The 23493-nt window shown below is 38.0% G+C and overlaps 1 protein-coding gene across 1 annotated transcript in view; it reads right to left on the bottom strand.

Moving 5' to 3' along the window:
• Positions 1-5986: 5986 nt before the first annotated feature.
• The window catches only part of LOC113023853 (complement C3-like), a 36374-nt gene continuing 18867 nt past the window's right edge, over positions 5987-23493 (bottom strand). The window contains exons 23-43 of the mRNA XM_026170265.1: positions 23205-23268; positions 22972-23061; positions 22337-22543; positions 22145-22220; positions 21886-22045; positions 21701-21796; positions 21301-21451; positions 20372-20457; positions 19354-19431; positions 19081-19236; positions 16271-16333; positions 13790-13871; positions 13649-13697; positions 13464-13551; positions 13280-13369; positions 12849-12951; positions 12392-12484; positions 10920-11012; positions 10761-10844; positions 8706-8850; positions 5987-6500 (exon numbers count right to left, since the gene is read on the bottom strand). Of these exons, the coding sequence (XP_026026050.1) occupies positions 6356-6500; positions 8706-8850; positions 10761-10844; positions 10920-11012; positions 12392-12484; positions 12849-12951; positions 13280-13369; positions 13464-13551; positions 13649-13697; positions 13790-13871; positions 16271-16333; positions 19081-19236; positions 19354-19431; positions 20372-20457; positions 21301-21451; positions 21701-21796; positions 21886-22045; positions 22145-22220; positions 22337-22543; positions 22972-23061; positions 23205-23268 (2199 nt within the window). The 3' untranslated portion in view covers positions 5987-6355. The remainder of the gene's footprint in view (positions 6501-8705; positions 8851-10760; positions 10845-10919; positions 11013-12391; positions 12485-12848; positions 12952-13279; positions 13370-13463; positions 13552-13648; positions 13698-13789; positions 13872-16270; positions 16334-19080; positions 19237-19353; positions 19432-20371; positions 20458-21300; positions 21452-21700; positions 21797-21885; positions 22046-22144; positions 22221-22336; positions 22544-22971; positions 23062-23204; positions 23269-23493) is intronic.

The following is a 23493-nucleotide window of genomic DNA, read 5'->3' as shown; positions in this document are numbered from 1 at the left end:
TATCCCCCACCCCCCACAAGATAACATACAGAAATTAAAAATTATAGCTTCAAGCAAAGATGTTTGTTTTTTCTAACACAATCTTCTTTTTTTTTTTTACACACCGTTTTTGTGTGTGTGTGTTTTTTGGTGGGTGTAATAGAAGGACAGCAAATCCTATCAGCATGATTTGTCAGCTCCATCTCAAGCTTCTGTTAGCTAAATCTATGCAATACTGTCTCGAATTCAGGTGGAACTGTTAAATTGCACGTACGTCTTTTCCAGTGACTCTGCATGACTCTTGCATGCCAGTTTTAAAAAGGACTGTAAGTTATTGTAGGCCAGTTTGTATGAGCCAGCCCTCTCTCTTGTGATGCTTCCCCCTCCCTAACACCACCACCTCTCAAAACTTTGTGTGATCAGTGTGAAGGCTACTGCTCAAGATCTGATAAATGTCCTAAAACAAAGTATTCAACAGTCAAACAAGTCTAACAAACTTCAGTTCCCATTAATGAACACAGAAATGTACAAGCACAGATATTAAATCATCAGTTCAAGATGAGGCGTTACAGCTTGGTATTTATTGTTACATATTAATTACCTGTTTTATGGAATAGTATGCTATAATGTCCATACATGATGTTTACCTATCACATGCAGGTCATTTTCAGGTTTCTTTGCCAAACAAAAAGGAAAAACAAAGCTTTTACCCCCTTACAACTGTAACCAGGAAAGGCTAGAACCTGTAAGCCCATTTATTGTGTATGTATATTTAGTGAACAACCAGCACTCTCTGTACTACTGAAGAGCTTGAGCTGAGTCATGCAGGTTTGAGAAAGAGGTCCCTCACCTTGACAGATATGAATCATATAATGGTAAGAAAGTAATAATTTATCAGATAATTATAGTATAAATGCATTAAATTATGGTCATTAATATTAAAATAATGTAGTACTTTAATGTGATTTAAATACTCTGTTTAAACACTGTTTTCCCTTACATTTGATTATTTTAGGTAAATAAAATTATCATTGTAGAATATCCAAAAGTGGAAGGGGTGGACGTGGCTTTTCTCCAAGCTACAGGTCCATATCATACCATTTTAAATACATAACTTCTGTTTTGATGGTGCTGAAACATGAAAAATAACTCTTGTCTATTGCTCTCTCTATATAGTAGGTAGTCAATATAAAAGAAAAGTGGTTGTGATTTTACCTGTTGATGGTTATACAGGCAGATTCATTTGTAGTGTCTGATGTGCTGGGAAGACCCTCTTTTACATTGTTCCACTGCATCATGGCACTCCACTGCCATTTGATACAACTGATTAAAAAATGACAAAGGCAGCATGACAGCTGTGCAAAAATGCACACTTCGGTCAGACAGCGGCTAAATCTACACCTAACAATGATAAGGTAACTTTCTCCATGAGTGAATATATTGTTAAACAAAACAGTACAAATCATTACACAGTTGGAAAGTTAGTGTAAAAGTCTGCTAAACTGCTTTGTAGGTGTTAACACATAGTCTATTAAATTATGTTAAGACTAACATATACTTTAGAGACAAAAATCTACCTTTAAAGCTACTATTTAATTGAAATTTGTTCAATTTATTAGTGTATTATTGAACTGCAGCACAGCGGCATAGCACTTAGCACTGTTGCCTTGCAACAAGAAAGTTCAGAGTTTGACTCCACCATCTGGCCTGGCCCTTTCCCTGGGGAATTTTCATGTTGGCCCCTTGTTTGCGTGCCCTAGCACGGAACCCTGTGGAACCCCATATTTAACCTTAGTGTGTGAAGAGGACTCTCCATTTGTCTAAACAAATTAGAGTCGATTAGATAGGGATGATTCAAACCACTGCAGTGCTTTACCTTTAATACAGCATGTTCTAATCACTGTAATAAAATGGAATGGTCAGCAGTACCAAACAGTTACAGTATCAAACAGTTACAGTTGCTCGAACACAATAAGAACATTAAGCTAAATTAAATACTACAATATATTACAAAGTTGTTTTTTTTTTTAAAGAAATAGCCCTAACCTATAATAGCTCAATTATAAATATCTAGAATATTACAGAGATTAAATATAGATGACTGACATTTTACTCTAAACTGTAAAATGTTTGCCAGCAACCAACCTGCTCTCAGCATCAAAAGACTCCGACCTAAACAAACATCTGGAAGTAAGTTCTTTTTTAAAAACTAATGTTAGCCTACTGCAACTACCTCGTTTCAGTTGTGGTAGCTACCTGGGCTATGTGCCACTTCAGTATCTGCATGGACCACACTTCTGGGTACTGTAATGTAGAAGTACATGATGAAGACAAGTACACAGCTTTCACATCCCCATTCAGATTATATAAACATAATCGGATGCCTCGACGATTGTGCAATAGCCCTGCCACATTCATGAGAATGATGCTCAGGTATGCTATCTGGATTATGTCCTGGTGTTTGCCCCGACAGAAGATCTGGCATTACAAAGGTTGGAGATGGTCTTTCAGTGACTTAACCCTCCTGCCATCCTTTAAAAAACTCACACCCATTACCCTAGGGACCATTCTCAGCCACGCCCAAAAACGCCACAAAAAGACCATATATCCATATTTTATTCCACTTTAAATTAGCCAACCTTGTAAAACTACTTCTCCCTGAAATATTCATGTAAAGTTTTAATTATATTGTCGTTGTTTTAACCCTTCAAATCCCAGTGTTATTACATGAGCGCCCTGTGTTATAAGCCCCAAAAAACAAAAAACAAAACTAAATATTTCCACAAAAAAACCAGTTGAAGTAATATGTGATTGTCATTATAAGTAGGCCTTTAGATGGACCAAAGATTGGCACCAACATACATTTTGACCTGCCATTATTTTTTTGCATTTTTTTTGCAATTTAAAAATTAAAACTTCAAGGCCCTGAGTCTTCATTGACATCCAAGAAAAGAAGAAAAAATAAAATCATATAATGATAATTTGGGGATGAAAAATAGCGTTTATAATGGAAGTCAATGGGCAGAAAATGGTCCCCAGGGTGATGGGTGTGGGGATTTCTGCTGCTCAGCCATTTTAGGCTGATTTAAGGAATTCACACTGGAATATTAACATTGACAGGTAAAAACTATCCTGTGGCAAGTTTGGTTATATTCCACTGAACACAGTGGAAATGGCAGCCATTTAACACATAGCAGTGGCACAAAAAGGTCTCAAGAAGGCAGGAAGGTTAAGACCACAACCGCAAGCTTTCTCCAAAGAAACATGATTTCCTGCAAAGATCAGTGAGGTTTCTGGGATGTGTCATGAGTGCTGGGGATATAAGGTCAGGCCCTGACAAGGTTAAAGCCATTGCATCTGACCTTATGGAACAAGACACTAGTATTCCCTTTAATGAAAATTCCTTTTTCATTTATGCATTGATCACGTGTTCTGACAATACTATGTATGAGGTATTAGTTATATATAAAGGATAGCACAATATATGTGTTTTATACTTTATTCCACACAGTTAAGTATTGTAGAGTAGTTAGGGGTAGACTGGCACACCCAGACACCATTAGACGGTAGAGACGTTAGACGGATAGTGAGATCCCTCTCTAACCCTTAAGCAGGAGGGGGCCCCCTCGGAGAAGGATTCAGGAGATACATCTTCATGTGACTGTTAAGAGAGGTTTTAACTCTCTCTCTCTGGGGGAAAGGTGCTGAGCTGTAAGAGTGGGGAAATGTTCTTTGTTTCGTACTTTGTATATAAGGAGCGAATGCCACTTCTATTTTCAGCATCTGACCTGACTGTTTTCTCTCCTGCTGCAGTGTGATATAAATTTCACTTCAAAGACGCTCATAAAGTGTTTGCATTTTATTTAAAAAGTTCCACGACATCCCTCACAGAGAAAAATCTGCTCTTCGCTTGCTATGGACTGTGTTGTACCAACAGTTCAATGAGAACTGTTTAGACTGACAGTGGGTGACAAGAGCCCCCATGGGGAGGGGCACAAACACCATCAGGTTCACAGGAAGCTGAACACTGATGATTAGACAGATGAATGCAGGCAGACCTTCTTTTTGCTGAAACAAGCCTTGCTGGAACAGGTCATTTTTGCCCATCCAAACTTCAGCGAGTCCTTTCTACTCTCAGTAGATGGATCAAGTAATGGTCTTGGTGCTGTGCTATCACAAGTCCACGTTGGTTGATCTAATGTAAGACCAATTGGATTTGTGAGCAAGTACCTCACCAATGTAGAGTTCAAGTACCCAGCACACCGGTTGGAATTTTCTACTTTGAAGTGGGCTGTTTGATAAGTTTCACTACTGGCTAAGAGGCCACCAGTTCACTTTTGTGGACACACAAAAATCCTTTGGATCCACATGTTCAGATTGATTCTAGGATGTGTCCCCATGGCTCATTTGCTGCCCCAGTTTTCTCACACTGTGCTGGTACCTGGGTGCAATGGTTTCGAGGTGCTTCCTCATGATTTGCTGGTGGAGAGTGAGAAAAACTGTAGTGCAGTGGTGTCAAACTCAAATACACAGTGGGCCAAAATTCAAAACTGGAACAAAGTCGCGGGCTAACATTAATATTTATTGAAAAAAAATCTTCCTCTAGATATAAGAATTAATCTTTTGTTATGGACTCAAACAAGTTTTGCTGAAAAACTGAATATGGAACAAGCAAAGCTTAATACTAAACAATATTAGCTGTATAATACCAGTAGGCCAGCTCTAATAGTAATTTGGTATGGCTTCGCGGGCCAAATGTAATTAGGCTGCGGGCCAAATTTGGCCCACGGGCCAGAGTTTGACACCTATGCTGTAGTGTTTTTAGTCGGGTGATCTTTTTTTTGCATAGAAACTGTCAACCATCAAGGAGATAACATCTTAAGGACCCAGTTGAAATACTCAAGCTGCTTAGGTGTTCAATTAAGTTTCAAACAAGTTCCTGATTGCTGAGTTGTTGATCATGGCAGGTGTCCATAAATCCTTTACCATTTTATAGGCAATAGCTCTTGTGAAAGAATGAACTGGACATTAGGGAACATAATTCGTGCTCTGCCTCCTAGGGTGAAGCACTAATGACCTGAGGCAACCTGATCATGCCAGTGATTTTTTTCAACTTTGCTTTACACTGCCACCCAGAGGGAGTCTAGTGTATCCTTGCTGTTCAGCTCGATCGGACCTGACGGGAGAGACTTTGTTGCCAATGTCTCTGTTGCGTCTGTGGAGTACAGGAATAAAGTTTGGGTGTCTGCCCTGCTGTCCACAACCTCGACACCCTCAAGTCATACTAGCTTTCAGAATCCTCTAAGCTCTGGCTGAAAAGGAGGTGTTGCAGCAGTCTTCGACTCTGGCTTATTAATTAACCAAAGACCCAAACAGAGTTTGAATTAATTTGAAAGCCTGTACCTTAGCCTTGTACACCCTAACTGGAAAATTCAAAAACCAGCTTTATTTGTTGTTACATATTGTCCACCTGGTCCTTACTCAGATTTTCTATCTGATTTCTTAGAAAGTTTATTGCTGAACTCAGATAAAATAATTATTGTTGATGATTTTCACATCCATGTAGATACTGAGAATGACAGCCTTAGCACAGCATTTAATTTGCTCTTGGACTCAACTGACTTTTATCAAAATGTTTAAAATCAAGTTTGAAAAGCTCAAATATCTTGCTTTTCACCACTCATTGAACAAAATAGGAACAACCCTAATTTTCTCTTAGTCAAATTGCTGTTGAGCAAAGTATTCCTTTAACCTTAAGTATTAATGACTTCACAAATGTCTTCAAAAATAAAATTTCAATCATTACAGAAAAAAATATTAATAACCATTTCAAAGACATATCATTATAATGTGATGATCCTATTCCTGATGTAATAAAAACAGACAATGTTTTGAATGTGTTATTTTGTAAGGGTAGGTGCACAACTCATTGCAAGAATGCAAGATCTGCATGAATATGGACTGTGTAAAATCAATAGGTAGCACATTGTTAACTCAAACAACGAACATCATTTCATATCAAGCTTATGTTTATTAACTGCTTGAGAGAAAATAAAGAAGCAAAATTCAGTATTGTTAACAAAGGTAGCATGTGCTAGTAGAACTACTTATTACGCTAGCATCTAAAGAGCTGAAGATGATATTATTAGGTAAGGTTTGTCTTTTCAGTTTATCGTGTTTATTGCATTGCTTTATCCCATGAAAGACTTTAATCCATACTGACCTGTATTTAACTTGAATTCTACTTTCAATTAGCACACATATGGATATTTTAATTAACAGTTCTGTTGCAATATTACGACTTTTGCATCCCATATCAGAATTGTAAATTTTGTAAATTCAAAACAAAAAGTAGAATTCTATGTAGTTCTCAGGTTCACTTCCTTGGACATCCATGGAGTTTGTATACCTGGACCAGGTCCTGTATTCCCACACAGGTAGAACGATATTCCCTAGTCTGGCACTCGGCAGTTGTGGGCCAGTACTCAATCCAGGTTCTCTCACCAAGCACATACTGGTATCTGAGCAAAGAAAAGTGAGAGGAAAAAACCAAAAACATTGGGTCTTCACACAGGCAAGTTTAAAAAGTCAGAAATATCATATGTATTGTAACACTATGAGCAGCAACATGATAACATTTGATTGAACCTTAAATCTACCTTGCTTGTTTGTTTGGGATTTATTTCATAAAATTGGTGCAAATTGGCTTTAGTTTAATTCAGTTTGGTGGGCAAAGAACCAGGGAGCGGCGTGGCGAACAAGAAGCGGGACCCTGGTTACAAAGAAAAACTCAGAGCCTTCAGGAGGAGAGCGCCTTCATCCTCAGGAAATTGAGGTCTACCCACTCTGTTTTCAATACTTGAGACTATTATATTCGGTTTATGGTGCAAAATAAATAAATAAGTAGGTTTTCTCAGAGGTAGTTTCTATGGTGAGACCTTAGCCATCAAGGACCTCCTTCACAGACTGATGAAGATGCTGCCTTTGGAGGTGAAGCAGGGTCCATCTCAGAGACCTTTACCTTGGAAGTTAGGACCTCAGTTTGATTTTTGGTCCTCTTTGATGTTATCTTTTTTATGTGTTCTATGCTCAGTGTTTACAAGGGTGAGCGGGGAGCCCATCAAACTGTGTATAATAACTACAGGGGCTGCAACTTAAATGAGTAGCAGGTTAACGAAACTGGTGTCAATCAACATCAGTGGTGATGTGAAATAGGTCCCTGTACCATTTCAGATCATAATTCTATTTATGATGACATCTGCCTGAACAGGAAAAATAGATCTACCTTATGGAGGTTGAACACAAACATTCTAAATTACCCATATGCTAAAGAGAGTTTGAAAAAAGAAATAGAGATTTAATTAGATTATAACGAGAATGAGGAGGTGTCACAGGGAATATTATGTTGCACACTGAAGGCACTGATTAGAGGCGAAATAAACAGTATATCCTCCTACCTGAAAAAATCAAGTAGGGAAAATTTTCACTTGGAAGAGAAATTGTTAGATCTGCAACATCTACATTCTGTGATGCTGAATGCTGATATTAAACCTGATATAATAAGATTTAAAAATGAAACAGATGACATATATGCAATGGACATAAGAAAAAAAATCTTTTTATAATACCCTTTTGTATCATATTTGATACAAGAGTTTTGGAGACCTCGATCTCATAAACATGATTAATACTTGCCATAATTTCAAAATGTTACGGACCAAACTCTCTCTCTCTCTCTTTTTTTTAAATCTAAAATTAACATTGTTGTTAACAAAAAGTTGCCCCAAACACCCAAATGTATCAAATGCAATACATAAAAATATAATAATAAAAATAATATATACTTTATTGATCCACATGGGGAAATTCCCCTCTGCATTTAACCCATTCACTCAGTGAAGGAGTGGGCAGCCATTTGGCACCCAGGGACCAGTGTGTAGGGATGGTACCGGGCTCAGGGGTACCTCAAGGTAGCCGTTCAGTTTTCCTTTAACCTTTGAAACCATATTTCTGGGCAACATACCAGTGAATAAACTGAATTCTAATGATAGAAACCTTTGTATATGCATAAGTATAAAAGAGACCTATACAACTGTCTTTCTTTCTCATAGTGCAGAGGGATACCTTCTACAGAATATGGTCTAAGTCAGGGGTGTCTAACTCCAGCCCTCAATGGCTGGTGTCCTGCAGGTTTTAGATATAACCCTGGGTCAACACACCTGAATAAAGTGAAAAGTTCATTGCCAGGCATCCGAAGAATTTCAAGACATGTTGAGGAGATAATTTAGCCATTTAAGTCAGCTGTGTTGGATCAAGGACACATTTAAAACCTGCAGGACACCAGCCCTTGAGGCCTGGAGTTGGACACCCCTGGTCTAAGTGGACAGAATATGTTGAGCCTGTGAGGTGTGATTTTCTATGAACCGTGCCACTTTTAATGCTCCTGGGCTGATTCAAATACTCATGCTAATATTGTGATGGTAACTTGGCTACCTGCTACCCCTCACCCAAGCTCCAACAGGTTTTTGTTTGTTTTGTTTTTTATTTGTTTTTTTTCTCTGTTCTTAAAACTAAAAGTTAAAAAATGTGAAAGCAAAAGCAATATAGAAAGTCATACTACTGCTATTGTCTAATGTGCTTTCTCAATAAAAGAGTTTTCTTTTTTTTTTTAAAAAAAAAGAAGAAATGCACAAGATCCACACACATGCACATATATAAAAACTCACATTCTTTTTTCATCATCTTTGTAAATGTCTTTGGATGTGCCCATGATAAGGTAGGTTTTACTTGCTGTTAGACCCTGAGCCTTTCTGCAGTGCTGAGAGCTAATGAATATGCGTGGTTGACCTTCTGGACCAACATCGGTATTTCCTGCAGTTAGAAGACAAAGTAGAAGAAATTTCTTTTACTGAATATATATATACACATATACACACACACACATATATATATATATATATATATATATATATATATATATATATATATTAGGGGTGCAACGATATTCGTATCGATATTGAACCGTTCGATACAGTGCTTTCGGTTCGGTACGCATACTGTATGTATCGAACAATACAACATTTGTAATTTCTTTTATCAATTTTCCTTCTGACGATGCTGTCTGTGTTGAGCGCTCAGTGAATCTGTGTTCGACTACTCCGCCTAGGCTGCACTGTCGAGCGCAGATCCATTGAGCGCTCAACACAGACAGCATAGTCAGAAGGAAGAGCGCAGGGCCAGCATAGCGAGACATAAGTTAAGCTCTACTTGCAACAGGCAAATTGAACCTCATTCAGATCTGGCGTTTGGAATTATTTTGGTTTTCATGTGACGTATGACCCTGAAGGTAAGCGAGTCATGGACTAAAGTAAAACAGTATGTTGGATGTGCCATGCAATGCTCAATTACATTGGTGTGAACTAGTGTGTTAGCGCAGTTAGCTCGTTAACGTGTTGGCCGTCTAGCCCCATGCACGGAGTGATCGGCGGTAGCTCGTTAACGGAGATTTGCCGTGTTGTGGCGTTAAGGTCATTTCAACGAGATTAACCTGAAAGCACTAGTGGGAACACAACGAATATGACTGCACATTTACGCCGACATCATCCTAGTGCAAAGACAAGTGGAAGCAGACAAAAAAAAGCAAGCATGCTACTAACTTTAGCCGAGTCATTTAGACAGCTGTTAGCACATGATTCTCCTTATGCTGCTGAGAATATAGCCCAGAAGAAGCGGATAGTATAGCTTTTATTTTGGAAAGAGCCATTTCTCTGTAATAAACTCTCTTTTCCAAAGATGAGTGATTCCTCAATCAGATACAGGGCTCGCAATATCGCTAGCCCGACGTCCTGGAGCTAGCGATTTTTTTCAGTCGGGCTACCAAAATCTTTCTCTTCCCTGCCCGTCGGGCTATTGTAGGAAAAATATATGTCAATGCTTTTGCATTCTTTCAGAAATGTAGCTGGGTAATTATGTCATTGGCATCGGTGAGCCACTGTCAATATGTGACATATTGAAGTCGCGTTTGAATTTGCGCTTGTTTTTTTGCTTTCACTTTGCAATCGTGCGAACTGTGTATAGAGAGCGACAGCACTGATCTGTGAGTGATGATAATTTGTGCACCAATTCCTCTGACATCGTCTTATTAATCGTTAGCTTACTATGCAAACATGACAAGTGAAATCTCCCGCAGCTTACACATGTGAGAGGTTGATCGCGCAGAGAATCGCTGAGCTTATGTGAGTGAGCGTGTAAAAGCATTTCAGTTCTGCTGAGCCAAATAAGACAGGTCAGGGTGAAGAAGTGACAGCCAAAGAAAAGCTTACCACAAAACGGAGAAGTTATGACAAATCAGACTATAAGGCAAAAAGAAAGTGCAGCTTTATGGTTTCATGGACAAAAGAATTTCTGTGGCTGCGATATGATGAGCTAAATAACCAGTGCTGCACATAAGTGGTCCGCAGGTGCGCATTCGCTGTCAAAATAAAAAACACGCACAAGGGTTAGGGTTAAATTTAAAAACTGTACTTTTGAGTTAAAATATATATTTATAATTTTAATAAATGACAAATTAAAAATGCATGAACATTTTTTTGTATCGAAAAAATATCGAACCGTGACACCAAAGTATCGAACCGAACCGAACCGTGAATTTTGTGTATCGTTGCACCCCTAATATATATATATATATATATACATACATATGTATAAATAAACTTTATGTCTACCTATGAACCGCAGAGCTTAATAGAAAGTCATTAAAGAAAAAGGAAATTAACACCCACCTTCCTTGATGACTTCAAGAATTTGTACTCTGTAAAAGTCAGTGGACCAATAGGGTTCCAACCCTACCACTCTCACTTTGTAAACTGAGAAGAAGCAAGTTGTAGATCGTTAAACCATTTGCTTGTTTTCTCACTTTTTCATTAACAAATATCTCTTACCAAAATCTATACTGCCATCCTTTGCAACTTCACAGGCCTTTGCAATGCGATCTTCATTGCCGACTTCATTCTTTCTCTGAAAACTGCAATTCTCTGGAAATACAGCATTTGTCCAAAGTAAATTCACAAGCGATGACTCGAATGACTGAGCAGATGTGAATGCGTTCAGCTGTTCATATTATTCCTAGATGTTGATTTTCTTTCAACACTGTGTAAGATGAGTGTTGTAAAAGGCACCAACAAATTGTATCATTAATATTATCATTATCATTAATATCATTATTGTTGTTATTAATATCATTATTATTGTTTTTGTTGTCGTTAAAAGTTATAAAATATAAAAGTTATATTTTCAAGACATGTTATCCGCTATAAAAAGCCAGGCCAGGCAAAACGCCTTTCATGTGTTTCTGTGTTTTATCCTCAGTTACTTTGACATAAAGGCATCTGCTGTGATGCTTACACCTCTGTTGAAGTCCCACAAGTGTCAACTTTGTTTTTATACATTGATATAAAAATATGGATATGTACTGATAAATGATTAGAAGTATAATATTTCTGACTGAAAGAGTCACAATGGAATGGAATCAAATCGAATCAGGGATCAAACCAAATTGGGACCTAGTGAATCTGAATCGAATCAGTTATAAAAATTAGTGAGGATACCCAGCCCCACTGAAAGAATTTTGCTGAATTAGAACAGATAGTGCAGCCTCGCACAATTCGGAATTCATCCTAATAGTTATATAATCACGTATCAATAAATATTAGTGACCATAATCCACTGCCAGCCATACATGCTAATGCCATAACATTGGGTTAATGATTGAGAGATGATCTGGAATGCTTCTAATTATGAGCTTGGTTTCATCTTTCCAATGTTTTTTTTTTTCAGAACTGTCCAGGCTGTTTTAGAGCTTTTCTGTCAAAGTCTAATTTGAGTGTAACCAGAGGTTTTCATACGTTTTTACTCAGAGGGATCTCTTGATAGTAGACTAGACAATGATATGAGTGCCATAATGTGAAGAAGTTTTTCTTAACCGTGGAAAGAATCCACTTGTCTAATTACTTTTGAGCCTCTTAAAATGGGGATAAGATATACAAATGTCTTTAATTCTTAAACACTGCAAAAGTTGTTATGCAAGCATGCTACTTTCTAAATATATGAGTATTCAAAGCTCTGATTACGATAAAATATTGTATAGTTTATAAGCAAAGGAGGATGTGAGACTGTATGGTTGTCCACATGCCCTCCAATTTGTTGTGATTGACAAAAGATTAAAAGAAATTAGTAGCTACTATTCTGTTGTCTGCAGCATGTGATGCTCTGCTACACACAAACCATCAATAAAGGTCGCATCTTTCAAGGTAAGTGTTAATGTCTTTTGTCACTGACTGTTTCTTTAAGTTCCAAATAGAATAAATTCAAACGGAATAAATATATAAGTAGATAGTGTGGTAATGTTCTTTACCTTCTGCACATACACATTCCTTTCTTCCACTACACAGACTTAATAGTGTTGCATTTTTCCTTTCAGGGTGATAGAATTTCACACAAGGTTTCTCTGCAAGAAAAGAAGATGTTGAAAAATACTTTGTTTTCACTCATGGGATGTCACACCAGCCAATATATATATCTATATATCTATATCTATATATATGTGTGTGTGTGTGTGTACATATATATAACCATATAATATAACCATATATATGTACACATACACACGCACACACACACACACACACACACACACACACACATATATATATATATATATATATATATATATATATATATATATATATATATATATATATATATATATATATATATATTACAGTCTTTGTTGACCAAGAAAACCATAAAATTCTCATCGTGTTTTTGGAAACTGACATTTGTTATATTGATATCTGATTTTAGAGACTCACTGTTGTTGTATTCATAGACGGACACTGCAGTTGGTTGCAAGAAGCTTGCTTCCATAGTTGAATGGATCCTGAAAGTGATTATCTCTGGCTGTACGCTACTAATCTGCGGAGAGGTGTCCCACAAAGGTAAAATATGTGTAGGTAGTGCAAAACACAACTGAAACACACATGCTGAACAGCAGACTTTGTAATTAGGCAGGGATGACCCTTTAACACTGGCATACTTGAGAAAATGGGATTAAAATTACCTAAATTTGAGGAGAAATCAACACAATAGCTCTTTGAAGTATATCAAGTAGCTATTATATTGAACATATTTAGTAGTGAAGTATGTCTATGATTATATAAATAAAAGGCAACTTATCAGTCACAAAAGAAACACAAACATAAGTCGTCTGAATTTCAGAAAGAAGCCATACAGACGATCTTACCTTATTCAGGTAAATGATGAGTGAGCCCCTTTCTGAAAGATCCGTATTGCTTTCATATCTTGAAATGATCCTGGAGTGGCTTTTAGACAACTGCACACACAGAATTTAAAAGTAACTGGTTAGTACAAATAATAAGTTATTGTGCATTCTTGCTTTGGATACTTGTGTCCTTTTAAGCTCTTACAGCATCCAAGTCATTTTTGTTAAATGTGAATCCAGTTGGCAAACCAACATCTATAATTGACATGGATGCATTGCGCTCCTCTTTAAACCTGCATAGGCAAAAAATAGATTGGTTAAAACAAAAACACAAGCACAGAAATTTATTTGAATGTGCTGTTCAGAACAGTCCAATTTGGAAGTACTTACAAAACCTCTATTGTCAGCTTGTATATCTTCTCATCTTCATCTAGTTTCTCTGCAAAAGCAATGCATTTGATGAGCAAAATACAAAAAAGACAGACACCCATATATACCAAAAACAACAGGGAGATGGACATTGAAATTTACCTGGGACAATCTGCACAGAAAAGTTGAACAACTCACAGTCCTTCTCCAATCCCTTAGGCTCAGCGTAATACAGCGACATGATCTGAAAATGGCAGAAAGATCTTACTTGTATTGGACTGAGGTGGTAATGTGCTTTGAGGAACAAGTTATTAAACTGAGCTCACTTGAGTGTAGAAATAGAAATAGAATGAAAGCTTCATCCTTTAACACTTTAAGGAGCAAGTGTTTTGCTGTTCTTCATCTCTTTTGATGGCAAATGAACTGAATCATTTCTTCAACAGATTTGATTCATCCATGAGGCAGTCTTCAACATCGGCTGCAGACTCACCCACCCCCACTGCTGCTGTTCCACCTCTGACACCTCAGACACTTCACACCTCCTCTATTCACCCTGCTCACTCCTCCCCACCCCCAACAACAGCATCCAATACACACTCAACACAAGGATCCAGCCTGTCTTTCTCAACCACCCAGGTTAGGAGGGAAATGAGGAGGATTAAAGCCAAGAAGGCAGTGGGCCCAGATGGCATCAGCTCAAGGGTCGTCAGGTCCTGCGCAGACCAACTGTGTGGGGTGATGGAGCACCTCTTCAACCTGAGCCTGAGGCTGGGGAGAGTCCCACAGCTCTGGAAAACCTCCTGTGTTGTACCAGTGCCAAAGACTTCACGCCCCAAGGACCTCAACAGCTACAGGCCGGTGGCTCTGACATCCCACCTGATGAAGACCCTGGAGTGGCTGGTCCTGGCTCAGCTTCGGCACTTGGTGAGCTAATCATTGGACCCACTTCAGTTTGCCTACCAGCCTGGCACTGGAGCGGATGATGCCGTCATTCACCTCCTACATCGTTCCCTTGCTCACCTGGAGACCGCTGGGAGCACTGTGAGAATCGTGTTCTTTGATTTCTCCAGTGCCTTCAACACCATTCTTCCCACGGTCCTGAAGGACAAGCTGGAGAACTAAGGAGTGGACCATCACCTCACTACCTGGATTTTGGACTACCTCACCGACTGACCACAGTATGTGAGGACTCAGAGCTGTGTGTCGGACAGGGTCGTCTGCAGTACAGGGGGCCGCACAGGGAACGGTTCTGGCTCCGTTCCTCTTCACCATCTACAATGCAGACTTCTCCCACAACTCCACCCAGTGCTTCCGCAGAAGTTCTCTGATGACTCTGCAATAGTCGGCCTCATCACTGATGGGGACGGCAAGGAGTACAGAGGACTGACCCAGGACTTTGTGGACTGGTGCCAGCTGAACTACCTCCAGATCAACACTAGTAAAACCAAGGAACTGGTGGTAGACTTCCGCAGGCACAAGCATTCTCCACTGCAACCACTGAACATCCAAGGTATGGACATTGAGGCTGTGGACAGCTACAGGTACCTTGGTGTTCATCTGAACAACAAACTGGACTGGACTCATAATTCAGACACCCTCTACAGGAAAGGGCAGAGCAGGCTGTACCTGCTGCGGAGACTCAGGTTGTTTGGAGTGAAGGGCCCACTCCTGAAGACCTATGACTCTGTGGTGGCCTCAGCCATCTTTTACGGTGTGGTCTGCTGGGGTGGCAGCATGTCTACCGGGGACAGAAAGAGACTGAACAGGCTGATCAGAAGGGCCAGCTCTGTTCTAGGATGCCCTCTGGACCCAGTGGAGGTGGTGAGTGACAGGAGAATGTCGACCAAGCTGTCATTCCTGTTGGACAACATCTCCCACCCCATGCAGGAGACTTTGACAGCACTGAGCAGCTCCTTCAGTGGCTGCGGCACCCACAGTGTGGGATGGAGAGATTTCGCAGGTCTTTCCTCCCCACTGCTGTCAGACTTCACAACAAAGACTTTAACTGATCAAACACACACATCGACACATGTGCAATAACACTAAGTGCAATACTCTTTTCTGGCATCGTTGTATTTTTACTCAGTTGTATATAGCATTTGTATTCTATTTTTATCCTATTGTATGTTTTATTCTATTTTATTCTACTGTATATAGTATTTTATTTAATTTTATTCTATTCTGCACAGTTGTGTACTGTATTTATTCTTATTGTATTCTAATTTTTGCTTCATAACTTTTGCACTGTCCACTTCCTGCTGTGACAAAACAAATTTCCCACGTGTGGGACTAATAAAGGTTATCTTATCTTATCTTATAATATTTCAAGTGTTCCGCATTTTTCTCATTCAAAGATACATTTTTAGCAAACTGTAGTTGGTAATAAGTAGAGTCAATAAAGAGCAAGAGCTAATGTTTACTAATGAACCTTACCTACCCAACAACCCTGAATTCTTAATTTTAAACTAAAAATGAGTTTACCTTTCTTTAGATGTGCATTTATTAAAAAACAAACAAACTAAACATTTCTTTTAACAAGGACCCCTTTTTAAATTGTAAATCGTAATACTAAAGCTAAACGTCTACAAAGCTGTTACAAATGTATGCAGCACATGTAATTACATGAATGAGTGCCATATTTACCTTTAAAACTGCTTCTCCATTTCCTGTGGCATTCACTTGTATATCCTTGTTTATAGCAGGGAACTATTGAGATTCAAAATATAAAAAATGATTAGAAATATTGAGAAAAAAATTTATATATATATATATATATATATATATATATATATATATATATATATATATATATATGTATGCAGCACATATATATATATATATATATATATATATATATATATATATATATATATTAGGGGTGCAACGATATTCGTATCGATATTGAACCGTTCGATACAGTGCTTTCGGTTCGGTACGCATATGTATCGAACAATACAACATTTGTAATTTCTTTTATCAATTTTCCTTCTGACAATGCTGTCTGTGTTGAGCGCTCAGTGAATCTGTGTTCGACTACTCCGCTTAGGCTGCACTGTCGAGCGCAGATCCACTGAGCGCTCAACACAGACAGCATAGTCAGAAGGAAGAGCGCAGGGCAAGCTAGCGAGACAGAAGTTAAGCTCTACTTGCAACAGGCAAATTGAACCTCATTCAGATCTGGCGTTTGGAATTATTTTGGTTTTCATGTGACGTATGACCCTGAAGGTAAGCGAGTCATGGACTAAAGTAAAACAGTATGTTGGATGTGCCATGCAATGCTCAATTACATTGGTGTGAACTAGTGTGTTAGCGCAGTTAGCTCGTTAACGTGTTGGCCGTCTAGCCCCATGCACGGAGTGATCGGCGGTAGCTCGTTAACGGAGATTTGCCGTGTTGTGGCGTTAAGGTCATTTCAACGAGATTAACCTGAAAGCACTAGTGGGAACACAACGAATATGACTGCACATTTACGCCGACATCATCCTAGTGCAAAGACAAGTGGAAGCAGACAAAAAAAAGCAAGCATGCTACTAACTTTAGCCGAGTCATTTAGACAGCTGTTAGCACATGATTCTCCTTATGCTGCTGAGAATATAGCCCAGAAGAAGCGGATAGTATAGCTTTTATTTTGGAAAGAGCCATTTCTCTGTAATAAACTCTCTTTTCCAAAGATGAGTGATTCCTCAATCAGATACAGGGCTCGCAATATCGCTAGCCCGACGTCCTGGAGCTAGCGATTTTTTTCAGTCGGGCTACCAAAATCTTTCTCTTCCCTGCCCGTCGGGCTATTGTAGGAAAAATATATGTCAATGCTTTTGCATTCTTTCAGAAATGTAGCTGGGTAATTATGTCATTGGCATCGGTGAGCCACTGTCAATATGTGACATATTGAAGTCGCGTTTGAATTTGCGCTTGTTTTTTTGCTTTCACTTTGCAATCGTGCGAACTGTGTATAGAGAGCGACAGCACTGATCTGTGAGTGATGATAATTTGTGCACCAATTCCTCTGACATCGTCTTATTAATCGTTAGCTTACTATGCAAACATGACAAGTGAAATCTCCCGCAGCTTACACATGTGAGAGGTTGATCGCGCAGAGAATCGCTGAGCTTATGTGAGTGAGCGTGTAAAAGCATTTCAGTTCTGCTGAGCCAAATAAGACAGGTCAGGGTGAAGAAGTGACAGCCAAAGAAAAGCTTACCACAAAACGGAGAAGTTATGACAAATCAGACTATAAGGCAAAAAGAAAGTGCAGCTTTATGGTTTCATGGACAAAAGAATTTCTGTGGCTGCGATATGATGAGCTAAATAACCAGTGCTGCACATAAGTGGTCCGCAGGTGCGCATTCGCTGTCAAAATAAAAAACACGCACAAGGGTTAGGGTTAAATTTAAAAACCGTACTTTTGAGTTAAAATATATATTTATAATTTTAATAAATGACAAATTAAAAATGCATGAACATTTTTTTGTATCGAAAAAATATCGAACCGTGACACCAAAGTATCGAACCGAACCGAACCGTGAATTTTGTGTATCGTTGCACCCCTAATATATATATAAACATAATCATGTTATGCCACGTTATCCTTTCTTCTTTTTAATCTTTTTTAAATTAATTTTTCAATGAAAATCACAATTTTATAAATGTTTGTATTTTATTTGTATTTTATTTTATTTATGAAAATTCTTGTTCCCAACGATCCTCCTAGCAGGTTGATTTGATAAACATTGCACACTAAAAGCTAACTGCCCACTAAAAACTTTGGCTTTCCACTGGCAGAGGGACTTCAGTGTGTGGGATACAGAGTGGGATGGGTTGTGGAAAAACACCAATAACATCTAAAACTTACAGCTAAACACTCAGGTTGATAGGTCTGTAAAAGTAAATAAATAAATGTATAAGTAAATGATTATGAATTAAAGATAAGCCTGAAGTTTAGCTATACATTTGGTTTCATTGATGCAAAAACGGCTCAACATGAGTGATAGGGACACTAAGCTCAGCTCCAACTAACAGATATTAAACTAACTGAAGTTACTGCAGCAAACTGGCTAAGATTAGTAACATTGTCTTTGTAGGCTGTACTGTCATGATCTGTGCAGTCTGGATTTTCCTTCTTTCTCTGTTTTCTAAGCTGGAAATATGAGTCAAGTGTTCTTACTGGACCCACCTTCCAGTGGCACTTTGGATTTTTCTGGGCTTCAGCTCTCAACCCTGGTTCCAGTATCAACATGCAGGGCTTGTACCTTCACTCGCTGCCAAATTGTTGTTACCTCTAACTGGCTCATGCAAGTTCAGGACTAGTTTTTGCTTCATGTCCCATTTAACCTCAATTTCATTTTTCTCCAATAATTATTTTGGTGAAACGAGAGCTGAAGTTTTCTCTTCCCCATTCCCAAATCCCAAACTCACCACCACACTTACTTGTTTGAACAAGATGCTCGGCTCACCTTTGATGTTCTTGTGGTAAAACGATTTGCCTTGCTGAAGCTGTACTTGTCAGTCATTGTTCTGCCGGGTAGCAGGATGTCTACATCCACATTATACTCTGGTTCTTTAGCATTGATCCAGTACTCTGAACTTGCCTGGTACACCATTATGGTAGCCTGAAGAAGAATATACGCATTAGACTGAGTCTTTCTATACTGACAAAAAAAAAAAAAAATCGGTAAGGTTTTGCTACACAGACACATAATAAACTGTCAGAGGGACTTTTGTTTTACCTGAGTTGACCCATAACCTCCATCTCCCTGTTGGTACTTGCCAAGCCATCTCACAATAGGTGTGGCTTCCTCATAGGCCTTTAATAAAGGAACATAAGCAACTAAGTCAGAAGACATATCCCGCAGTCATGGAAAAAATGTTTGTCTGAATCATTAAATAAACAAACAGTAGAATTCATGGCCATGTTTAATAATAGAAGAGCAGTTGTACATGCAGAATGCAAGGAGAACTGAAGGCACTGGGACTAAAACCACATATACATGAGGCTGATGTCATCAACACACTATGATAGAAGAGGCTTCAATTTTCTGGGAACATAAATAAATCGATAGCACATAAATAGATAGACCTGGTGACCAGTGATGGACATTAAGAACAACTGTGAAATTGGTGCAGTTGTCCGCACTAACCCAAACAATCATCCCTCACTCATGCGGCTCCGGAACAACAAATTCTAGTCCCTGATAAAAGGACTATATTTAGTCTCTCTGCTGACTTTTCATCTTGTGCCATTGTTAGTCAGAAAATTTAACCCCCCCCCAATAAAAACTCAATCAATGAAGAAATCCCAAATATTGAAGAAATTTCAGTTTGCATCAGATGGGCCCCACTTTTGTAGCCAACAGTAACAGCCAATTTTATCTTTATTTATTTATTTTTTATCATTTTATTATTTATTTATTTATTTTTAGCTAAAGCATGTAGCATTGTTACTATGAGTCTATTACATGCTGATTATTAACCTAGGTGAATAAAAAAGCTAAACTAAATTTAAAAAAACAATTTTGATAGACCTTCAGAAAAACTAAGCCAACTATTGTTTAAGACAACGTAAAAAAACAAATAAATCACAAAGTCATTTAAGCCTTTCAAGACTGAAAAGTGTTACATGTTAGCTAAAATTAGTATTGGCTTTTATCAACTTTACTTGTTTATGTAATTTTCCCAGTTTGTTTTGAGGGGTTTGAGTTGAATTACACCTCTGTTGTATTTTCAGTGTAAGTGGGATTTGCTCACCTCAGCCTTGATAAGTGCGAGCAGAGCATAAGCTGTGGCCTCCAGTGTGTAATAACGTTCACCACGTACGTTCCAGTGGGTTCTGTCTGTGGAGGATCCATACATACAATTACAAAAAAGTTTTACAAATACATATATTTCGTTTTATTATTACTATTATTATTGTTAGTTGTTGTTGTGTTAACAAAATCTTTAAGCACACAAAGGCACTAAGTAGAAGGATTCCACATTTCTCTCATTTTTGAGAGCTGTATCTGCTGTATCTATTTTTCTGTCTCCCAAGAGCATCTGTTTTCAGTTGTTTGATTTTAACTAGTAGATGGAATTGACCACGAGGCATTTTCATTTAACAAATAGGCAAGTGAGAGCTGAGAATTCCCTTTGATATGAGTATGAATCAACTGTTCTGTCGCTACATAATGCCATATATATATATATATAATAAGAATAAATAAAATAAAAATTGATAATCTTTGTAAACCAAAGATTGCTTGCACTTGCAATTTTTACACAGACCTCAAACTTAAACAGAGAGTAAATATCAGCTCTATCTCAAACTTATTTAAGAGTCATACTCATCCCTCATCTGAGGGATGATCTCATAGTTGACACCTCAGATGAGCTCAGTCATAATTAGCATTTTTTGCCCACATTCACAGGTTTTTATACTGTGAATATGGTCACTATCTGTTAAAATAGAGCCATGTTCAGGGCAGTGCAGAAGTACCCGTGTACTTCTAAATATCTTTGGTAAGGATATTTTTTTTAATTAAAATCAAGGTTTTTGATTTTTATCTGCGGAATTTGGAACTTTTTGATCAAAGTGGTATACCTTGTTTGGGATGAAAGTCGTCCTCAAACATATCTGGATCACTAAAACATAAATACACTAATTTAATCTTATGTTTAGGACAACTGTGTGAAACCACCTGAACTGTTGAACTTGAAGAGGATCTCCTTGTTCAGTTTGTTTTCATTAGCCAGGGCATATGATGTCATTGCAACAGAATAAGGGTTAATGAGGCTGGGTAGACGCTTCTCCAGGTAGGCCACTGCTTTATTAATACTGTTTTGTAAACTCTGCACATGAAGCACAGACACCAAATGAAATATATAAGATAAATGCAGAAGATAAGATAAATCAATGAGACATAGATGCAAATATAACATCCAGATATAGTATATGGTCTTTGATGTAACTTTCCTAATGCCAGTGGGCTGCTGTTCTCCAATTTATTTGTAAATTATATAGAACAGTCAAATTTTTTATCTACACTATGTATTTCTTTTTATCTAGTGGATGTACAGTGCATGTAGGTATATACTCACATTAACAGAGGACCTGCAAATTTCTCGAGACTCCTGCATAGCAATCAGGCAGAAGGCTGTCATGGAGGCATCTGAATCTGTTCCTAACAGATCGCTCTACACATACACATATACAAAGGTAAACATTTCATTTTTGTATACAACCAAATTTAATAAATTATTTTTATTAAAATTAGGAAACTCACACGCATCGATTGACTGTACACATATCCAACTTCTTTAAACATGCCATCAGGTTGCTGCGTGTTCAGGATGAGAAACTTGATGGCATCACAGATCACATCTTTATCCACTCTGATCAGGTAATAAGCCATTGCAAAAACCTTGGCAACGTAGGCAGTCAACCTTACAGAAGAGAGAACATGAGCACCTCTGGATTATTTATTTTTCCCTAAAACAATACATCCATTATCTAACAATCATTTTGGAGTTTTGCTGACTCACCAGGTGCTGCCATCTTCGTTGGGGAAGACTGCAAAAGAGCCATCTTGCTTTCGATAAGTAAGTTCAGTTGTATAACCTGGACAAAACCAAAGGCAAAACATTTCATTAATTACCAGTCAACACTTGACTGAAATTTGCTGATTTGATACCATTTTGGAGAGCTTGTCTGCATGCCTCTGTGTGTTAAGCTACCTGTTGTTATGTGTTGAAGAGCTTCGTTACGCTTTTCAAAGCCCACAAACTCCCACTGATTTGTTTTGTCCAAATACATGGTTGCAATAACAGGCAAGGTCATGCGAGCCATGTTCTGTTCTCCGCAGCCACCGGGCTGTTTGATTAGAGTCCCCATAGATTTACCACTAATGGCGTTCTCCAATAGTGTGCTCATTTGCTCTCTTCCTGTATAGACATAAGAAAACCCACAGTTACTGAGTTGGAAATGGGGCTAATCTATTGATTACAAAGGTCAACAAAAAAAAATCTTTTTGTAATCATCAGAAACCACAACACACTTTTCTAAACCAGTTTTTGAGGATGATTCCAAATCTGCTTTCAGGTTTTTTGGTTTTTTTTACAGTCACAACAACTTTTTGAATTATGAGTAATATTAGTTTGCAATGGACTTGCATGTGTTTTTTAATAAACCAATCTTTAACTGCTTCAATATTTTCAGTGCGAACTCAGATAGGCGCACGCTGTGGCATAGATGTAATGGTCATTGTCGGGTAGCTAGCACTGTTTATTCAAAATCTTTTGGCATATGATTTTCTTGTGTATACTTTATGGAAGAAGTGTTAGCTTTGGGAAAATAAGGTTCTTGGTCTTACCACTTAGAAAGATTTGTGTTCTTGCAGCTGTATCTGGAACCATATCTGTTTCAGGAATGGCACTCTTGATGATTTCCACTTGTTTGCCATCTAATCGAAGAGACAGATAAGAAGTTAGTGGATTCTGAAATGATTGTATATAAAATAAACAAATAAATAATGAATAAATATATTTTGTTAAATATAAGTTATATATATTTCGCACATTGCAACTATTTAAACAGTAAAGTTACCTCTTCCTTTCCTAGCAGGGTCTAATAGTAGAGTTTTTGTATTATACGTCAGTACACCTGGAGGCTGAAAAAACAGTAGTTTTAAGATAAGGAGTAAACACTGTCTGAGTAAATTGCTAATACAGATAATTGCCTGTTAAAATCACAAAGAATTGATTCTGTTCATCTTGATCTTGCGTTTTCAGTGGGAGAAATGTTTCGTCACTCTTCCAAGTAATTTCTTCAGTCTCAGCTGATTGCAGGTTTCCCCAACCTTATAAACAGTATATATTTACGTCCAGATAAAAAG

Source organism: Astatotilapia calliptera, chromosome 6, assembly GCF_900246225.1.
Source record: "Astatotilapia calliptera chromosome 6, fAstCal1.2, whole genome shotgun sequence".
Lineage (NCBI taxonomy): Eukaryota > Metazoa > Chordata > Actinopteri > Cichliformes > Cichlidae > Astatotilapia > Astatotilapia calliptera.
The sequence above is the reverse complement of the archived record's forward strand: the minus strand, read 5'-3'. Positions and strand labels throughout refer to the sequence as shown.